We start from the raw sequence: 17233 nt of genomic DNA on the forward strand, positions 1-17233 counted from the left end.
TCACAGGCAGGTCGTCACAATAGGGCGTATTCCGCATTATTACTTATTTTGCACTCTAATGCAATGCAGACCCCAGGACACATCATTACACCCCAGCCATACTGGGACATCATTCTGAAAGTGTACGACACTGATGGCTGCTGGGCAGGTGAGGATCTTTCAGTAAGACCTTCCCATGATGGCAATATGCCAGACAAAGCTGCATGTTGCTTATACCAGCCTGGCAGTATACTGAGACGGGGCCTGTGATCGGAAAGTTGCTGGTTCAAACCCCGTGGCAGAGTGATTTCAACATCGGGCCTATGGACAAGGCCCTTACCCCCCACTAGCTCCAGGAACTTCCTGCTTTCTTAACTGTACATACCTTTGGAGAAAAATAAATATAAGCCAGAGAGTTATTTTTGGCTCTCTTTGAGATTCCCGATGACGCTACTCGATTTAGCTCAATGTCTGTCATACAATGCAAGATTTTCAACAAGGATGCCAGATGTAATAAGAGCCCGAAGCCTTGTTCTAGCCCCTCGGCTCTTCCCCTGGCCCTGCCCCCATCTCCAGCCCCTGATGAGCACTCAGGGAAGTTTCTGCTCTACTGCTCAACCGTATCACGTCTCCCCACATGGTCAGCAAATGCTAGCCGGACGATGGCTGGAGAAAACGGGCCTGATTACTGGGCCTCACAGAGTAGCCCCCCCCCCCCCCTATTGTGTGCTGAGCCGAGAACACAAAGCCATTCTTCCTCTAATCCATTTCACACCATTAATCAGTCTTACTTTAAGGTTGGGTCCGTATTCACCCCCCATCAACTCGCCCCCTGAATCACTACAGAAACACTGAGATCTCAGCACACAGGCTCTGTAACTGCCTTCCACGCCAAAAATGTAGATAAGGGCCTTTTCTATGCACACCCCTCCTCCACTGTTATTAAGAGACTCTAAAACCTCCATCTCCCCCAGACTCCAAAACCAGATGTCCCAGTGCAGAAAGTGCAGCAACCTGCTCCAATTAACATGTAGGTGTACAGGATGCATCCACCCACTAAACAGCCTAACCTACACCCATACCCCCTACAGCAACCCACTAATGCATACAGAGTCTGGGCTCATAACTCATAACCTGTACAGAGTATAGGCTCATACCTCATCTACAAAGTATCTGGACTCCTAACTCATAAACTACATGGGTTCTGAGCTCATAACTCATAACCTGTACAAAGTTTGGGCTCATAACTCACCTGCACAGGGTATGAACCCTTAACTCATAACCTGAACTCATAACTCACACCTGTACAGAGTCTGGGCTCATAATTCATAACCTGTACAAAGTCTGGGCTCATAACTCACCTATAACTCATAACCTGTACAGAATCTAGGCTCATGGTTCATAACCTGTACAAAGTCTGGACTCATAACTCACCTACACAGGGTCTGGACTCATAACTCATTACCTGTACAGAGTCTGGGCTCAAAATTAACAACCTGTACAAAGACTGGACTCATAACTCACATATACAGGGTCTAGACTCATAACTCATAGCCTATATAGAGTCTGGGCTTAAAATTAACAACCTGTACAAAGTCTGGACTCATAACTCACCTACACAGGGTCTGGACTCATAGCCTATACAGGGTTTGGGCTCATAACCCATAACCTGTACAGGGTCATTAATGTACACATCATTAGCTAATGCTAACATACCAGCTGTAGTCAATACCATATAGAAAGTCTGAATCACTTTCCAAAATAAACCAGCCATCGTTTAGGCCAAGAGTCTAATGAAAATTTTAAGTATGGTAATGCACCTCTTTTGTGTACTTGTATGGGAAAATTCAGAAGAGTAATGTCTATTAAGTATTTACAAATGATGATATATTACATTAAAGCAATAATACAATACAAATCTGAACTATATTTACTTAGGGCAAAAAAACCAGTGAAATTAAATTCCACCTAATTCCACTCTGCTCCAGTCTTACAGAGTAGAATTTGTGTTTAAAAAAAAAAACTAGGTCAACACGGCCATTTCATGAGCCGTCGTTCCCTTCCTCAGAAGGAACATAAAGGTCTCCTAGCAACTCGGATTCACTGTGCCAGCATACTGGCATTTCTTGGGAAAACAGCATCAGGTTGTTCAATAGGTGGAAAGAAAATCGACCAAAAAGTAGACTAGCCACATACTTTTGAAAATGTTAAATTGTGGGATACCCATGTCACATAATCTGCCCTTGAAATTAAAATCTCCAGCATTTACCCCCCCCCATATTATCTGCAATTTGATTTTGCAGACTGCAGCAGTGGCCTCTCCAAAGTCTCTCATTGTAACTGTGTAGGATTTTGGTGGGAAAAACTGTCTCTCTTTCCTTCTATCAGACCACGGGTTTCTCCACGAGCAGCGTCACCCTCATGGAGCCGTTACACCTGCTATCAGATGTGGGGTCAAACACAAAATGGAACAGAAATCTACATCACAAAAGACAGGGTGACAGACGAATCAGAGAGCAGCGAACCCAGAAGCACCAGTGTGAGATCTGGATCTCATTTCCATAACTTATCTGTTAACAAAGCGTGTTTGCAGAGAGAGGAGAGCAAAGAGCCGAAATTCGGAGAGAGGAATGTGCCATGTTCTGCAATAAAAAGAGCAATAAAAGCAAGAAAGCTGATTTGGTGCGTTCGATTATCTCTCCAAAGTAGTAAATTCCGAGGTGCGTGACGTCACGTCCAAGCAATCCCCCGTTCGAGCTACACAAATCTCGGAACAAACATGGCTGCCTCCCTGAACACGCTGTTCTGTGTTGTTGCTTTATATTTTAGCAGATTTGGAGTGAGATTCCTTTTTCTGAGAGACAAAAAAACAAGAAACACGAACTAGTCAAACCACATTAAAAACTTTATAATATTTTAGTAGATTCAAAGTGATATTCTTTTTTCGAGATGCAAACAAACTACAAACAAACGAAAGACACTAACAAGTCTGGTAAAAATCTGATATTGCCTGGTAGGATGCTATTTACAGTCGTGATATGGCATTCTCTAAACCGACCACGTGCGATTACATTTATAACTATTAATACATTTAACAAAATAAACATTTTTAAATATTTATAAAATACAATTACTGTTGACTGTGTAGGCTGCCATGTTGGAATGACATCACAGGGGAAACTCGGACAACAAAATTCTGTTCAAGATCAACGTCAGGAAGGAGGCGTGTTTCCAAGTTCTGACTAGGAGAGATGATCGAACGCAGGAATTGATCGAACGCAGGAATTGATCTTTCAGTTACTGATAAGATTCAGGTCTTCCCTGTCATGCTCTCTCATTCTAGCTATTACCCAGCACATTCGCACTTTAAGTCTTTGCAGTCACCATTATAAGTCCACAAAGGACAACAGAGGTGGGCACTTTGCTCTCCGAGTCGCACCGCTGCTGTCCTTCGATATTTCTGCTATTCCAATCTCGGGTTTTCTCATTCTCGCATCATCTACTTTGCGTGGCATTTTTTTCCTCCAACAATACACGCTTTTGAAAATTACATAAAATAAGCCACATCGTAGTAATTTATCAGAATTTCTGCTGCTGACAAAGAATTAAATTACGAATGTACTATCGCTGTATTCAAATATCACATTTTATTTCTCAGATGGATGGTTTTATACCTTAACATTGCAATTATAATGTAACCCTGTATTATGCAAGCAATTCTAGCCAAACTGATGGAACAGACATGTAAGTGAATTACAATAATATCAGAGCTAATTCCACAATGTTCAGTTAGTGAGGTATTGCTGGTGGAAGCAGCGTGAGTAACTAGGAGCCTAAGCATGGGAGACGCACTGGGTGATGCGTCACTCCTCCAGGCCTGGGGGTCTGAATCCAGCTCACATCGCCTGCAGTTTGCATGTTCTCCTTGTGCTTTATGCATTTCCTTTTAGGGTACGCGGTTATATTAATCTTGCCTCTAATTAGTGTATGTGCTTTCTGATTAAGGTTGTTAAAACTATCAAAAGTACCAAAAGTATTGATTCTATATATGAAATTCATTTGATACTCATTTTTCATAGCACCGATGCTACAGCCTGCACTTCTGGTTCAGTCTTAGCACAGAGGCTCGCAGGCTACTAATGCGCACACCTAGACATGAGTGCAGTCTCACACGCAAGGTGTTAAAGTAAGATGACTAATTCAGAAGTGTCAGAGCTTTCACCACTGTGCTTAATTAATAGAGTGTAACCAAAGTGGCATCTGGAAATACTTGGCTCTGTGCCAAATGAAGACAGTAAAGCACAGGACACAGCCAAGCCTCTGTGCCAAATGAAGACAGTAAAGCACGGGACACAGCCAAGCCTCTGCCAAATGAAGACAGTAAAGCATGGGACACAGCCAAGCCTCTGTTCCAAATGAAGACAGTAAAGCACGAGACACAGCCAAGCCTCTGTTCCAAATGAAGACAGTAAAGCACGAGACACAGCCAAGCCTCTATGCCCAATGAAGACAGTAAAGCATGGGACACAGCCAAGCCTCTAGATGCCAAATGAAGACAGTAAAGCACGAGACACAGCCAAGTCTCTGCCAAATGAAGACAGTAAAGCATGGGACACAGCCAAGCCTCTGTGCCAAATGAAGACAGTAAAGCACGGGACACAGCCAAGCCTCTGTGCCAAATGAAGACAGTAAAGCACGGGACACAGCCAAGCCTCTGTGCCAAATGAAGACAGTAAAGCACGGGACACAGCCAAGCCTCTGTGCCAAATGAAGACAGTAAAGCACAGGACACAGCCAAGCCTCTGTGCCCAATGAAGACAGTAAAGCACAGGACACAGCCAAGCCTCTGTGCCAAATGAAGACAGTAAAGCACGGGACACAGCCAAGCCTCTGTGCCAAATGAAGACAGTAAAGCACGGGACACAGCCAAGCCTCTGTGCCAAATGAAGACAGTAAAGCACGGGACACAGCCAAGCCTCTGTGCCAAATGAAGACAGTAAAGCACGGGACACAGCCAAGCCTCTGTGCCAAATGAAGACAGTAAAGCACGGGACACAGCCAAGCCTCTGTGCCAAATGAAGACAGTAAAGCACGAGACACAGCCAAGCCTCTATGCCCAATGAAGACAGTAAAGCATGGGACACAGCCAAGCCTCTGTGCCAAATGAAGACAGTAAAGCACGGGACACAGCCAAGCCTCTGTGCCAAATGAAGACAGTAAAGCACAGGACACAGCCAAGCCTCTGTGCACAATGAAGAAAGTAAAGCACGAGACACAGCCAAGCCTCTGTGCCAAATGAAGACAGTAAAGCACGGGACACAGCCAAGCCTCTGTGCACAATGAAGAAAGTAAAGCACGAGACACAGCCAAGCCTCTGTGCCAAATGAAGACAGTAAAGCACGGGACACAGCCAAGCCTCTGTGCCAAATGAAGACAGTAAAGCACGGGACACAGCCAAGCCTCTGTGCACAATGAAGAAAGTAAAGCACGAGACACAGCCAAGCCTCTGTGCCCAATGAAGACAGTAAAGCACGGGACACAGCCAAGCCTCTGTGCCAAATGAAGACAGTAAAGCACGGGACACAGCCAAGCCTCTGTGCCAAATGAAGACAGTAAAGCACGGGACACAGCCAAGCCTCTGTGCCAAATGAAGACAGTAAAGCACAGGACACAGCCAAGCCTCTGTGCCAAATGAAGACAGTAAAGCACGATACACAGCCAAGCCTCTGTGCCAAATGAAGACAGTAAAGCACGAGACACAGCCAAGCCTCTGTGCCAAATGAAGACAGTAAAGCACAGGACACAGCCAAGCCTCTGTGCCCAATGAAGACAGTAAAGCACAGGACACAGCCAAGCCTCTGTGCCAAATGAAGACAGTAAAGCACGGGACACAGCCAAGCCTCTGTGCCAAATGAAGACAGTAAAGCATGGGACACAGCCAAGCCTCTGTGCCAAATGAAGACAGTAAAGCACGGGACACAGCCAAGCCTCTGTGCCAAATGAAGACAGTAAAGCACGGGACACAGCCAAGCCTCTGTGCCAAATGAAGACAGTAAAGCACGGGACACAGCCAAGCCTCTGTGCCAAATGAAGACAGTAAAGCACAGGACACAGCCAAGCCTCTGTGCCCAATGAAGACAGTAAAGCACAGGACACAGCCAAGCCTCTGTGCCAAATGAAGACAGTAAAGCACGGGACACAGCCAAGCCTCTGTGCCAAATGAAGACAGTAAAGCACGGGACACAGCCAAGCCTCTGTGCCAAATGAAGACAGTAAAGCACGGGACACAGCCAAGCCTCTGTGCCAAATGAAGACAGTAAAGCACGGGACACAGCCAAGCCTCTGTGCCAAATGAAGACAGTAAAGCACGGGACACAGCCAAGCCTCTGTGCCAAATGAAGACAGTAAAGCACGAGACACAGCCAAGCCTCTATGCCCAATGAAGACAGTAAAGCATGGGACACAGCCAAGCCTCTGTGCCAAATGAAGACAGTAAAGCACGGGACACAGCCAAGCCTCTGTGCCCAATGAAGACAGTAAAGCACGAGACACAGCCAAGCCTCTGTGCCAAATGAAGACAGTAAAGCACAGGACACAGCCAAGCCTCTGTGCCAAATGAAGACAGTAAAGCACGATACACAGCCAAGCCTCTGTGCCAAATGAAGACAGTAAAGCACAGGACACAGCCAAGCCTCTGTGCCAAATGAAGACAGTAAAGCACAGGACACAGCCAAGCCTCTGTGCACAATGAAGAAAGTAAAGCACGAGACACAGCCAAGCCTCTGTGCCAAATGAAGACAGTAAAGCACGGGACACAGCCAAGCCTCTGTGCCAAATGAAGACAGTAAAGCACGGGACACAGCCAAGCCTCTGTGCACAATGAAGAAAGTAAAGCACGAGACACAGCCAAGCCTCTGTGCCCAATGAAGACAGTAAAGCACGGGACACAGCCAAGCCTCTGTGCCAAATGAAGACAGTAAAGCACGGGACACAGCCAAGCCTCTGTGCCAAATGAAGACAGTAAAGCACGGGACACAGCCAAGCCTCTGTGCCAAATGAAGACAGTAAAGCACAGGACACAGCCAAGCCTCTGTGCCAAATGAAGACAGTAAAGCACGATACACAGCCAAGCCTCTGTGCCAAATGAAGACAGTAAAGCACGAGACACAGCCAAGTCTCTGTGCCAAATGAAGACAGTAAAGCACAGGACACAGCCAAGCCTCTGTGCCCAATGAAGACAGTAAAGCACAGGACACAGCCAAGCCTCTGTGCCAAATGAAGACAGTAAAGCACGAGACACAGCCAAGCCTCTGTGCCCAATGAAGACAGTAAAGCACAGGACACAGCCAAGTCTCTGTGCCCAATGAAGACAGTAAAGCACAGGACAGAGCCAAGCCTCTGTACCCAATGAAGACAGTAAAGCACAGGACACAGCCAAGTCTCTGTGTCAGCGGTGGCACCGCACAATACTGATCAAGGTGGCAACCACCACAAATTTAGCTAAACCAGTGTTTCCCAACCCAGTCTTTGGGGAACTCCGGACAGTCCATGTTCTTACTTCCTCTCAGCTCCCAGTGCACCTGTACCAGGTATTGGGTGTTCCTGATTGGTTGGGAGCTGGGAGGGAGCAAAAATGTGGACTGAGTTCCCCGAGGACTGAGTTGGAAAACACTGAGCTAAACATTTAAAGGCCCGACATGCATCACAATACAAACAGATTTAAGGGACAGGTATCATATTTCTGAATCTGTGAAATATTAATCTGCCTGTTTTTGTAGTCAGTTAAACGTTTCCACAATAAGACAACCGTGGGCAGTTATTTTTACCCGTAAGCTGTGTTCTGCTCCATATGATTTTGTGAGGTCATGGTCATTGGCGTCGATCATTCAGATACAAACTTTAGGTCATGAAATTGTTAAAAGTGTTTATGCTTTGAGACACAAGATAAAGAAGGGATGAAAAAGTAATGCATATCTGTTCTATTATGCATGATGATAATAATATAAACTAACATCTAATTTTTAATATTATTTATTTACCGCTTATGAAAATCTCTGAACCGGATTACAGTGTGAATACAATGGCTGCTACTGTACTTAATATCATTATGCTTTGACTGAAAGTAAAATGTCCACACACATGTGACCCAGGCGGGGACTCAAACCCGGGTCCCAGAAGTGTGAAGCAACAGTGCTAACCACTGCACCACCATGCCGCCCCCTTGGTATAATATGGAAGTTTGAAATGTTGGCGCAGTGATAACACTCCTTGTGATGGGCACCCCACCACTGTGCTTGATGCTGCTGGAACAGGCTGCAGGTCCCCCCACCTGCCTGACCAGGACAGGTGGTTAGACCATCAATTGCAAAGCAAAACAGACATATGACATGTGCCAACATCCATATGACACCACCTTCATTTGGTTGGTTGTGGTGTTTGTGTTTTCAGTAATAATCCAGTTCTCTAAGCATATCCCAAAGTCTGACTAGAAATGCTTACTAATCTGCTTTTGCATGACTTTGCAACATAGGTATTAATGTTGTACCTGTTTGTTTGAAAGAAAAAGTAAACTGTGATGTATAAATAGTTTTATACTGTAGAGCTATTCTATTAAGCATCAGGGAAACTGATAACTAATTAATCAATGTACAGCAGAGGATTTCAAACAGCGTAGTGCTTGCCCCCCCCCATCCATGACAGCATAGCCATTCAGCTTGAAGCATAAAGCATTCTCCCCCCGCCAACCCCCCTTTGGCATAGAGTTTAACTGAAAAAGTAGATACAGGCAGCTTTTTTAAGCCAAAGTCTGTCCTTTGATTACTTGCATCCAATGAATAAGTAATCTCTCTTTTTTTGAAACAGTGGGCTCTCTGAGGGGCAAAGGAATTGCTGATAGTGCTGGGAAGACATCCAGCAATGGGTACAGAGTCTCCTTCAATTAAGGATTTTCAGAGAAAAGCCAGCATAATGTGCCCTTTGGATTCTGCTGGGCAGACAGGGACCAGCCTCAGGTCTGTAATGCTGATTGGGCAGGTCCTGCTGCACGCTTAGCCTAATGCTGTACTTGCATTGCTTTGAGTCTGTGAGAGATGGGTAGGGCTGTAGCCACACGTCCTTAGCGCAACGAGCAGCTGTCAGTTTACTGCAAGCTTGATCATGATCATGATATTTTGGCTTCCAGTGCTGTTTATTGGAGGGTAGGCCTTTAAACCACTGTGACGGGCAGATGAAAAGGAGCCCCTGTAAGCACAAGAGAATGCAGGAGTGCCAGTACAGGAGCCAGACATGCTACAACTGAGGCTCCAGGAGCTGCTGGGGCAGCAGAGGGGGCTGACTGGACCTGCAGTGGGCCCACGAGGAAGCCATAGCTCAGTCTGTCATCACTGATGTGGGACCACAGCACTCCTCCATGCTTTCATACATCAAGGCACAAAAAGAAGGACAGATCTGTGACTAAACGGAAAGACCGAGGGACAGATTCAGTCCGGAGTCAGCGCTGCGAGGAGCAGGGGGACATTTACTCACAGTGTAGAGCTCATTGGTCACCTTCACAAGCTCCTCGTGCATTTGGATTCCGATGTCCTTGCTCTGGAAACCAAGGAGGAGAAGACACATTTCAGAGAAGCGTTAAGCCACAATCAGCTCTGACCACAGACACATCTAACGTATGGCATCTCCTCATGAATATCTGCATTTACATTTAACACATTCAGCAGACACATTTGTCCAAATCAACATGAAAGTGAAGCAAATAGCACATTACAAACATACATGCTGTCAAGGAGTCAATCAGACATAAACGCAGCAAGGTTGACCTTCTTATGAAGGCTCAGGCCCATGTGTAAGCAGCATCGGAGCATGAGTTACACAACTACACAACAACCTCTAATCTAACAGGGTAAAAGAAAACATCAACATGCTTTAGTCAAGTTAAAGAAACTACCATGAATGAAAAAAATGGGGTTACTGTATGTCTTAGGGGGTGGCATGGCGGTGCAGTGGTTAGCACTGTTGCCTCACACCTCTGGGTCCCAGGTTCGAGTCTCCGCCTGGGTCACATGTGTGTGGAGTTTGCATGTTCTCCCCATGTTGTCGTGGGGTTTCCTCCGGGTACTCCGGTTTCCCCCCACAGTCCAAAAACATACTGAGCCTAATTGGAGTTACTAAATTGCCCATAGGTGTGCATGTGTGAGTGACTGGTGTGTGAGTGTGCCCTGCGATGGGCTGGCCCCCCATCCTGGGTTGTTCCCTGCCTTGTGCCCATTGCTTCCGGAATAGGCTCCGGACCCCCCCGCCCCCCCGACCCAGTAGGACAAGCGGTTTGGAAAATGGATGGATGGATGGATGTATGTCTTAACCAAAAAAAAGAAATTTTACAGTGAGTTTAGCATGACGCTTCATTTAGCCACATTATTTTTAAAAGAAGAAAAATACGGTTATAAATATATAGTGTAAAGGACTGTGGTTCGTAAACTAAGGTGAATAAGATATTTTTGACTTCTTACTAAAAAAGAACTACCTAAATGGACTGAAAGCTGTGAGTCATACCTAAACATCACACCCATCCACACATACAGCCCAGTGCACATTTCACAGCAACTCAAATGTCAGAGTAGCGAGAACCATACAACAAAACAGGGAATGAGCCTAAAAAGAGAAGGTGGCCAGAGTGATTCAGCTGTTACCCAGGGGACATTCTTTGACAGGGAACCCTCAACATGTGCTGTCCGACACCAGGAAGAGTCAACTGACTTATGTAGAGATAAATGGATTTCCTGTTTTGCCAATGAGTTAAGTGTGGTTCCTTGACTTAAAGTAGAGATGGCACTGATCCGTTACCTACTACCAGTATGCATACCAGTATAAAGACGCTTTTCTACTTCAACTTTCAACTTACGAACTTTCAGACATACCAACGAAGAGGACTGCAAGTCCAAATTGTGTTCATTGTACTCTGATTTCCTGCCCGCAAAATCAATTATTTTTTTCTGCGTGCCAATTCTGTCTAGTACGACTTCTGGCCGCTACTCCCACCTCGCAGCAGCGTAGCGTGCGTACTCCCAGCATCCTAGTTCTTTGTACTTGCGTATGCCCTTAAAATGATGTTGAATAACGACTTACAAACATTTCAAGTTACGAACAGCCATTCGGAACATAACTCATTCATAAGTAGAGGAGCATCTGTACTGGCAAAAAAATCCTGGATCGCACATCGGGTAGCAGTGTAGTAAGAAACTGATATAATGTTCCATCAGAGTTAGGTCTAGCCCGAAAAATCACAGATATTCTTGCACCCTTAGCGTGACATACTGTAAACAGAAGTGGTTAGTTCTTCAGCAACGCGAGTATGTTGGAGCAGTGTTGTTGGCTGTGAGGAAATACGGTAACCCCTTCACATCCATGCATTTTACATGCTTGCTTTGGTTATTTCTGAGTTGGCTATGAACAATCAAATTGGAATATTTTTGGAGCTTGCTGAAAGGTTCTGGAATCTTGCATTTCCTACAATTATCTTTTATACTTTTTGTTGATGTTAATTTTACCTTATTAATAATGAGTCCAAAACATTTTGCTCCCACTGCGTACAGTGGTAACTTTGTATATACAAGAGCATAATTTAAACGGTGAGTATATAGTATAACGAGGTCTTAATAGGAAATGACAAAGTAATTTGACATGCAAGTGTACAGTACAGTACTGTTTGTTTAGACATTGGCAATAAACAGACACTTTATGTTATGTTACGTTACGCTGCGCTACATTATGTTATTGCTCAGGCTAGCAGACTGTTATAGGTTGAGGTTGGGGTGCCTATTATTTGCAAATTTTCACAGGGACCTTCTACCCCTAACACTGGCAAATATGAAGGGGTAACTGTACAGTACTTTACACCGAAGGAAGAAAAAAAGCAAAACTGCAGAGTCCAGTCTTTGTAAGGCTACTGATGATTTTTCTTAAGTCTGAACACAGTAACATTTATACAAACTAGATTTAGTGAGAATTGTATTCTTTCTAAAATGTGGTGAACTACCACTTATCTGTGCTCCATTGTCTATTCCGTATCAGAGACTCAGGTGTACTATTTCATGATTGATTTCTTTATTAACATATTTCTTCTTTTTTGTGAAAGTTGTTACTGAATGAAACAAAGAAGTACACTTGAGTAGATCGTGTTTGCCGTAGATTTCTTACTCAAAATTTTTATATCAGGATCAAACCAGAAAAGTAGCCATCGTGTCATCTCCAGCTAAAAGGCACCCTGGTTTCAAATGGTGACAAAAATTTACATCCTTATTTAATTATCGCCCCCAAGGTCCCATCTCTTCCTACAATTATTGAGTAATTTTAGTAGTCTGTTTAAAGGTCAAAAACCTATTGCCAAGCAGTTCCCTCTACGTGGTCAAAAGCAACCACAAAGAGCCAATGGACTGGATGATGACCAACAAACCCTCATTGTCACTTGACACTCTTGTATAAGTATCTGAACAATCAATATTCATTTATATAGAAGGAAGTACATACAAATAATCGAAACAGCAGTGTAAATACCTTTTTTTGAGTATGAAAAACCTTGTAATAGTATTATAGTGAATGCTTGAGTTAACGTTTTTCAGATATTCTAAAATGAATACAATGCAGAACAGAGATTACGGAATGTGTAACATAAGGTCAAGATTGCTACATATCCTTGTGCTTTTTTAAGAAACGGGAAGTAAGCAACAAAAAGCAATTAGACTGTTTTAGTTATATTGCTTTAGACAGGCAATGTGGCTTGTTTTCAGTGCATGACTTGCTTAGTATTTAAAATAAAAAAACGTCATTCTTGGTCATCATTTAAGCGGCACAATGATGCAGCCGTGCAGCACAGCAGAGAGTTGGTGTATGAGTGAGACGCCATCTTAGGGTGAAATGTTCATCACTCTGCTGCCTGTTCGTTTCCCTGTTTGTTTTCGTTCAGTTCCTTTAAGCACCAACTAAAAAAAAAACAATATTAAAAAATCTCTTCTACTAGTGTAAAAGAACCACTCCCCAAATGTTCACACTTAAATCCTTATTGCGCATAAAGAGGTTTCAGTCAATCACAAAGAGCAATACATCAGTCCTTAGCAGATGCCATGCACCAGGATACTTTGCTGTATTGCTCCTTTTGCCTCATAAATCATCTCTGACCATAAAGTAAATCAATATATCCTCAAGCTCAGCAGTCAAGGCGCTTTGTTTTATAACCAGCTATTCTCAGGAGATACTAGACTATTCTGAAAGACTGTCAAAGCCTTTCTGCTCCACTATGAGGACCTTCCCTCTCCTTTATCACACCATAATCCAGCTATTAAGTTGAGGTTCTGAGCTTTTAAGGATAGGAAGGAACTAAGCCCTTCTGGGGGATTTAAGGAACCCTTCAAAATGACTCAGCAATTTGTGACATTTACATCCAAAGTATCTTTGAAATCTCAGATATTTTATATTATGTTTATGTTAAAAAAGGCTATTTTGGCCATGGACCGTAAAACCATAAAAACCAACAGTGTTGTTTACCCTCCTGTGTTCACCCTCAATATGACTTGAACCTGATACACAGAAGCCACACAAAAGACAGGGACAAGCTTGTCAGTAAGGAGAGGCAGGTTCTGTGGATGTTGTGGAAGGAGGAAACGTAACAGGAGAGCCGGTCAGTTAGCAGCCCTTTGCAGTGGGGGCTCTTTGAAAGAAATAAACACATTAAAGAAGCTGAAAACTCATCACGAAAAACCCTCCTCCTTCATGATGTTCTCTCATATTCTCCACCAGCCACTGTCTGGGCTATGGTTTTCTTACACTACAGTACTAGAAATATTATTTGTGCAAAAATATTTCCTTTATTGAAACTTATTTAGAGATCCCCCAACATGGCTAAACATGTCATTGCTAAACATTTCACTGCCGAGTTCTGATGCTGAGAAATGTAATAATCAGTCACAACAACCACGGACACGACAAATGACAGAGTTGTTTGGCATCGGACTGGAGATAAATCGTCTTGGTTCTGGACAGGGAAAGCCGTAGTTCCCATCACGGATTAATCTATTCACACGGCTATGTGACCTTGTTGATACTGACTCTTGGTTCACGATGTTTCATCTCTAGATCAACATGAACAACATGAACACAATAAAAGCTTGGCTTCACATAACCCCTTATCATACTGTAAGTCCATCTACAACTCATCATCCGGTTCTGCATCGTGTTGAGCCTGGAGCCTATGACTCCAGGCCATAACGCAGCACATGCCAACAAAGTACTGGCAGTTTAAAGTCACCGTTTGCTTGCTTTTCAACTGCGGGAGAAAACTGCGAGGAAACTGTCATGGAGGGAACTGCAAAAACACAGGGTGGGGCAGAAATTCGAAACCCCAACTGAAGAGGTGTGATATTTCAGTGCTACCGACTCTATCACCTATACTTATTATATGAAGAACAAAAATAAAATAAAATAAAAATTATATATATCATGCAAAGAAAGATTATTCAGCAATAGCCTTCTATTTTTGCTGATTCCTGGAGCCAACAAAAAAAAAATCAGGAAATAACACTCAGCTTTGTGCAAACCTGAGAAGTGTATCAGTTTCAACTGGTATTTTCATTTCACAAATTTTTGGGTTTGTTTTGCAGGATTTTAACAATGTACAGATTTTAAAAAGCAGAAGGCGGGGCGATGGGGAGGTGTGGCCATTGGGATGGATTGCCTGACGAAATAGAGGCAGAAGATTCGCCTACAGTATGCTCCACCAGGTGTGAACACTGTGTCGTGTTTGAATGAGACTCAGTCATTTCTAGAATGTCGTGACCAAGCCATAATGCCTACAGAATCTGCACATGCCCCCCCCCAATGGGGATGTGACTCTGTGACTAACCTTCTTGAAGAGCCTGATGACGTCCTCGCTGATCTGCGACAAGCGCACGATGACATTGTTGATGTAGATGTCGTTTAGTGTGGCATGATCCCGGCTCTCGCGTCTCGTCTGGTTCAAGACCAAATACCAGCAGTTCACAGGCGAAAGGAGGTGCTGGTCCTTCCTGCAGCAATGGAGACAAACGGGAGAAGTTCAAAACACCCGGCTTCATTTCACACTTCCTTTATTATTAAACCTTAGATGAAGATCACAATATTTAAGTCATATCATAAGAATTCCAACAGGGTAACAAACTTATTCTCACAACGGTGTATGTGTGGAGAGTAACACTAAATAAGGTTACGCATTTGCAAATTGCAAACCACTGGAAATTGTGCCCCACGGCCAATCAGGCGATTCACAGAAAACAAGACAGACAAGAGTATCCCATTCCAATATAGGCCAGTACAGAGTACAGTCAGCTCTGTGTTCACTGTAAATCTCAGCACTCATATTGACATGACGGCCTGACATTGTATTGATTACATGACTCCTTTACAATGAGATCCCCTATTGACCAAAGACAGCCATCTAAGCCAAACATAATCCGCTTTCTTAGCTCTGTCCTAATCTCATCAAGATTATGAAAGCCTGCTCCTTGGCAAGGGGACCGTAGTAGTTCCTGTTACTCTTATTTGCTGTTAGTCATGATGTCTGCCAGTACACTGCTGATCATCTCATTCAAGCCAGTCCTCCCTGATCCCCTACAAGAACAAAAAGGCTCATGCTAGACAATTAAACCGCCATAACCAATTTTGACCTTGAAAAAGAGCCAACTGGTCATTGAATCATGTATGTCTGATGACCAGCCAATCAGAGCATCAGGTGGAGTCCTGTTATTGGTACATGCTGTTTGCATTTTTTTACTGTTTTTTTACTGTTAATTTACTACAGTAATCACTGAGGCAACTAGAGGCTTCGGATGAAAATATGGATAGAGCTCCATAATTCTTGTTTCATAAAAGCACATAAAACACATAATGTTATTTTCATACTAGAACTGTCTTATATTGCATCCCCTAGTGCAATATATTCTAATTTATTAGCCAATAATGGCATCACTAGTGGATATTTTACTCTGAAATAATTTGGCGAGGAAGCCTGAAGGACCTGCAACTCTTGCCCTGAATACTCCTGTTAATGGACTTAAGGGCCTAAATCCAACAGCCAAGTTAACACTAATCTGGTGTTTTCTGTTTCTGTATCAGTACTCAGGGATTCAGAAGCCTCTGCAATCTCCTGCATCACACATGAAAGCCCAGTTACTACCAACACGGCTATTTATTGTTGAAATATTTAAGTTTTTTTAGCAGCGCAGTGGCTCATACACTTACCTCACACTTCCAAGGTTTAGGCCTTGAATTCGGTCCCCACTCTGTCTCTGTCACTAACTGGCGAGTAACATCTGAATGTCGGCCAGTGTACACTGGCATCCCACCCAGGGTGCTGCCTGCAATAGGCTTTGGGTCCCCAGAAACTCGAAGATGAATGATTCCTTTTTTTCTAACCCTGATTTAAAAAGGGCCGTTTTTCTTGTCCCGAAGTTGACCGACATTTTGACAGATAAACATCAAATATACCACTTTTCTTTTTTCATCCACACGCTTATTAAAAATTTAGCGGGAGCAGAGTCCTAGCGACAGCTCGCTCAACCCCCACTACTTCCAGAGTTTTTGAACGAAATGCAGAAAGACACATTAGGACATCAGGAGGCAAACTGCAGTGCACATGTCCCCGCTTGAGATGTTGCTAAACACATCACCCGGTGGTATTTGAGCATGGAAAAGAGTCTCAAAAACATCATCGATTGGTCTTTCATTTTTTGGAAGGTTCGTTTTAATGACATGCTGTAGGTTGCTTTTTGTATCGCACAGGAACCAAGTGCTGAAGGTCTAAGAAGATCTATACCAACACAGCGAGCCCGGGGCCTCACAGCAATTGGAGGGAGGCACATGGAGCTAAAGGCAATATTCACAGTTCCTAGGCCACACTAATCAAAGTATCACATTGCGCCCCCTGAGCCACAGTAATCTGACAGGAGGACCACTTTCAAATGTGCCCTCATGGCTGGTGCACTCTGGAGGTCCTGTGCCCATCTGTTCATAGTCAGTGAGCAAATCTTAAGCCCTACAAGAGATTCAGCTCCTTATCATTGCACAGGATAAGGTCTTCAAAAGTCATTAGAGGAGAGAGGGGACTGAAAACATTTTTCCCAGTTCAAGGGCATCACTGCTTCACTCCCTTACAGTATGTCTAATTTTCCTGACCATCCATCCATCCATCCATGTCCTATACCTGCTTAAATGTGTGAGATGGTTTGTGTGT

At 43.8% G+C, this 17233-nt stretch overlaps 1 protein-coding gene across 2 annotated transcripts in view; it reads right to left on the reverse strand.

Moving 5' to 3' along the window:
* LOC125746976 (SLIT-ROBO Rho GTPase-activating protein 3) overlaps positions 1–17233 on the reverse strand; it is an 81736-nt gene that overhangs the window by 28683 nt on the left and 35820 nt on the right. For both annotated transcript variants that reach the window (XM_049021583.1, XM_049021582.1), the window contains exons 3-4: positions 14870–15032; positions 9505–9567 (exon numbers count right to left, since the gene is read on the reverse strand). In XM_049021583.1, coding sequence (XP_048877540.1) covers positions 9505–9567; positions 14870–15032 — 226 coding nt within the window. The remainder of the gene's footprint in view (positions 1–9504; positions 9568–14869; positions 15033–17233) is intronic.

This window comes from Brienomyrus brachyistius, chromosome 8 (assembly GCF_023856365.1).
Source record: "Brienomyrus brachyistius isolate T26 chromosome 8, BBRACH_0.4, whole genome shotgun sequence".
NCBI classification, from domain to species: domain Eukaryota; kingdom Metazoa; phylum Chordata; class Actinopteri; order Osteoglossiformes; family Mormyridae; genus Brienomyrus; species Brienomyrus brachyistius.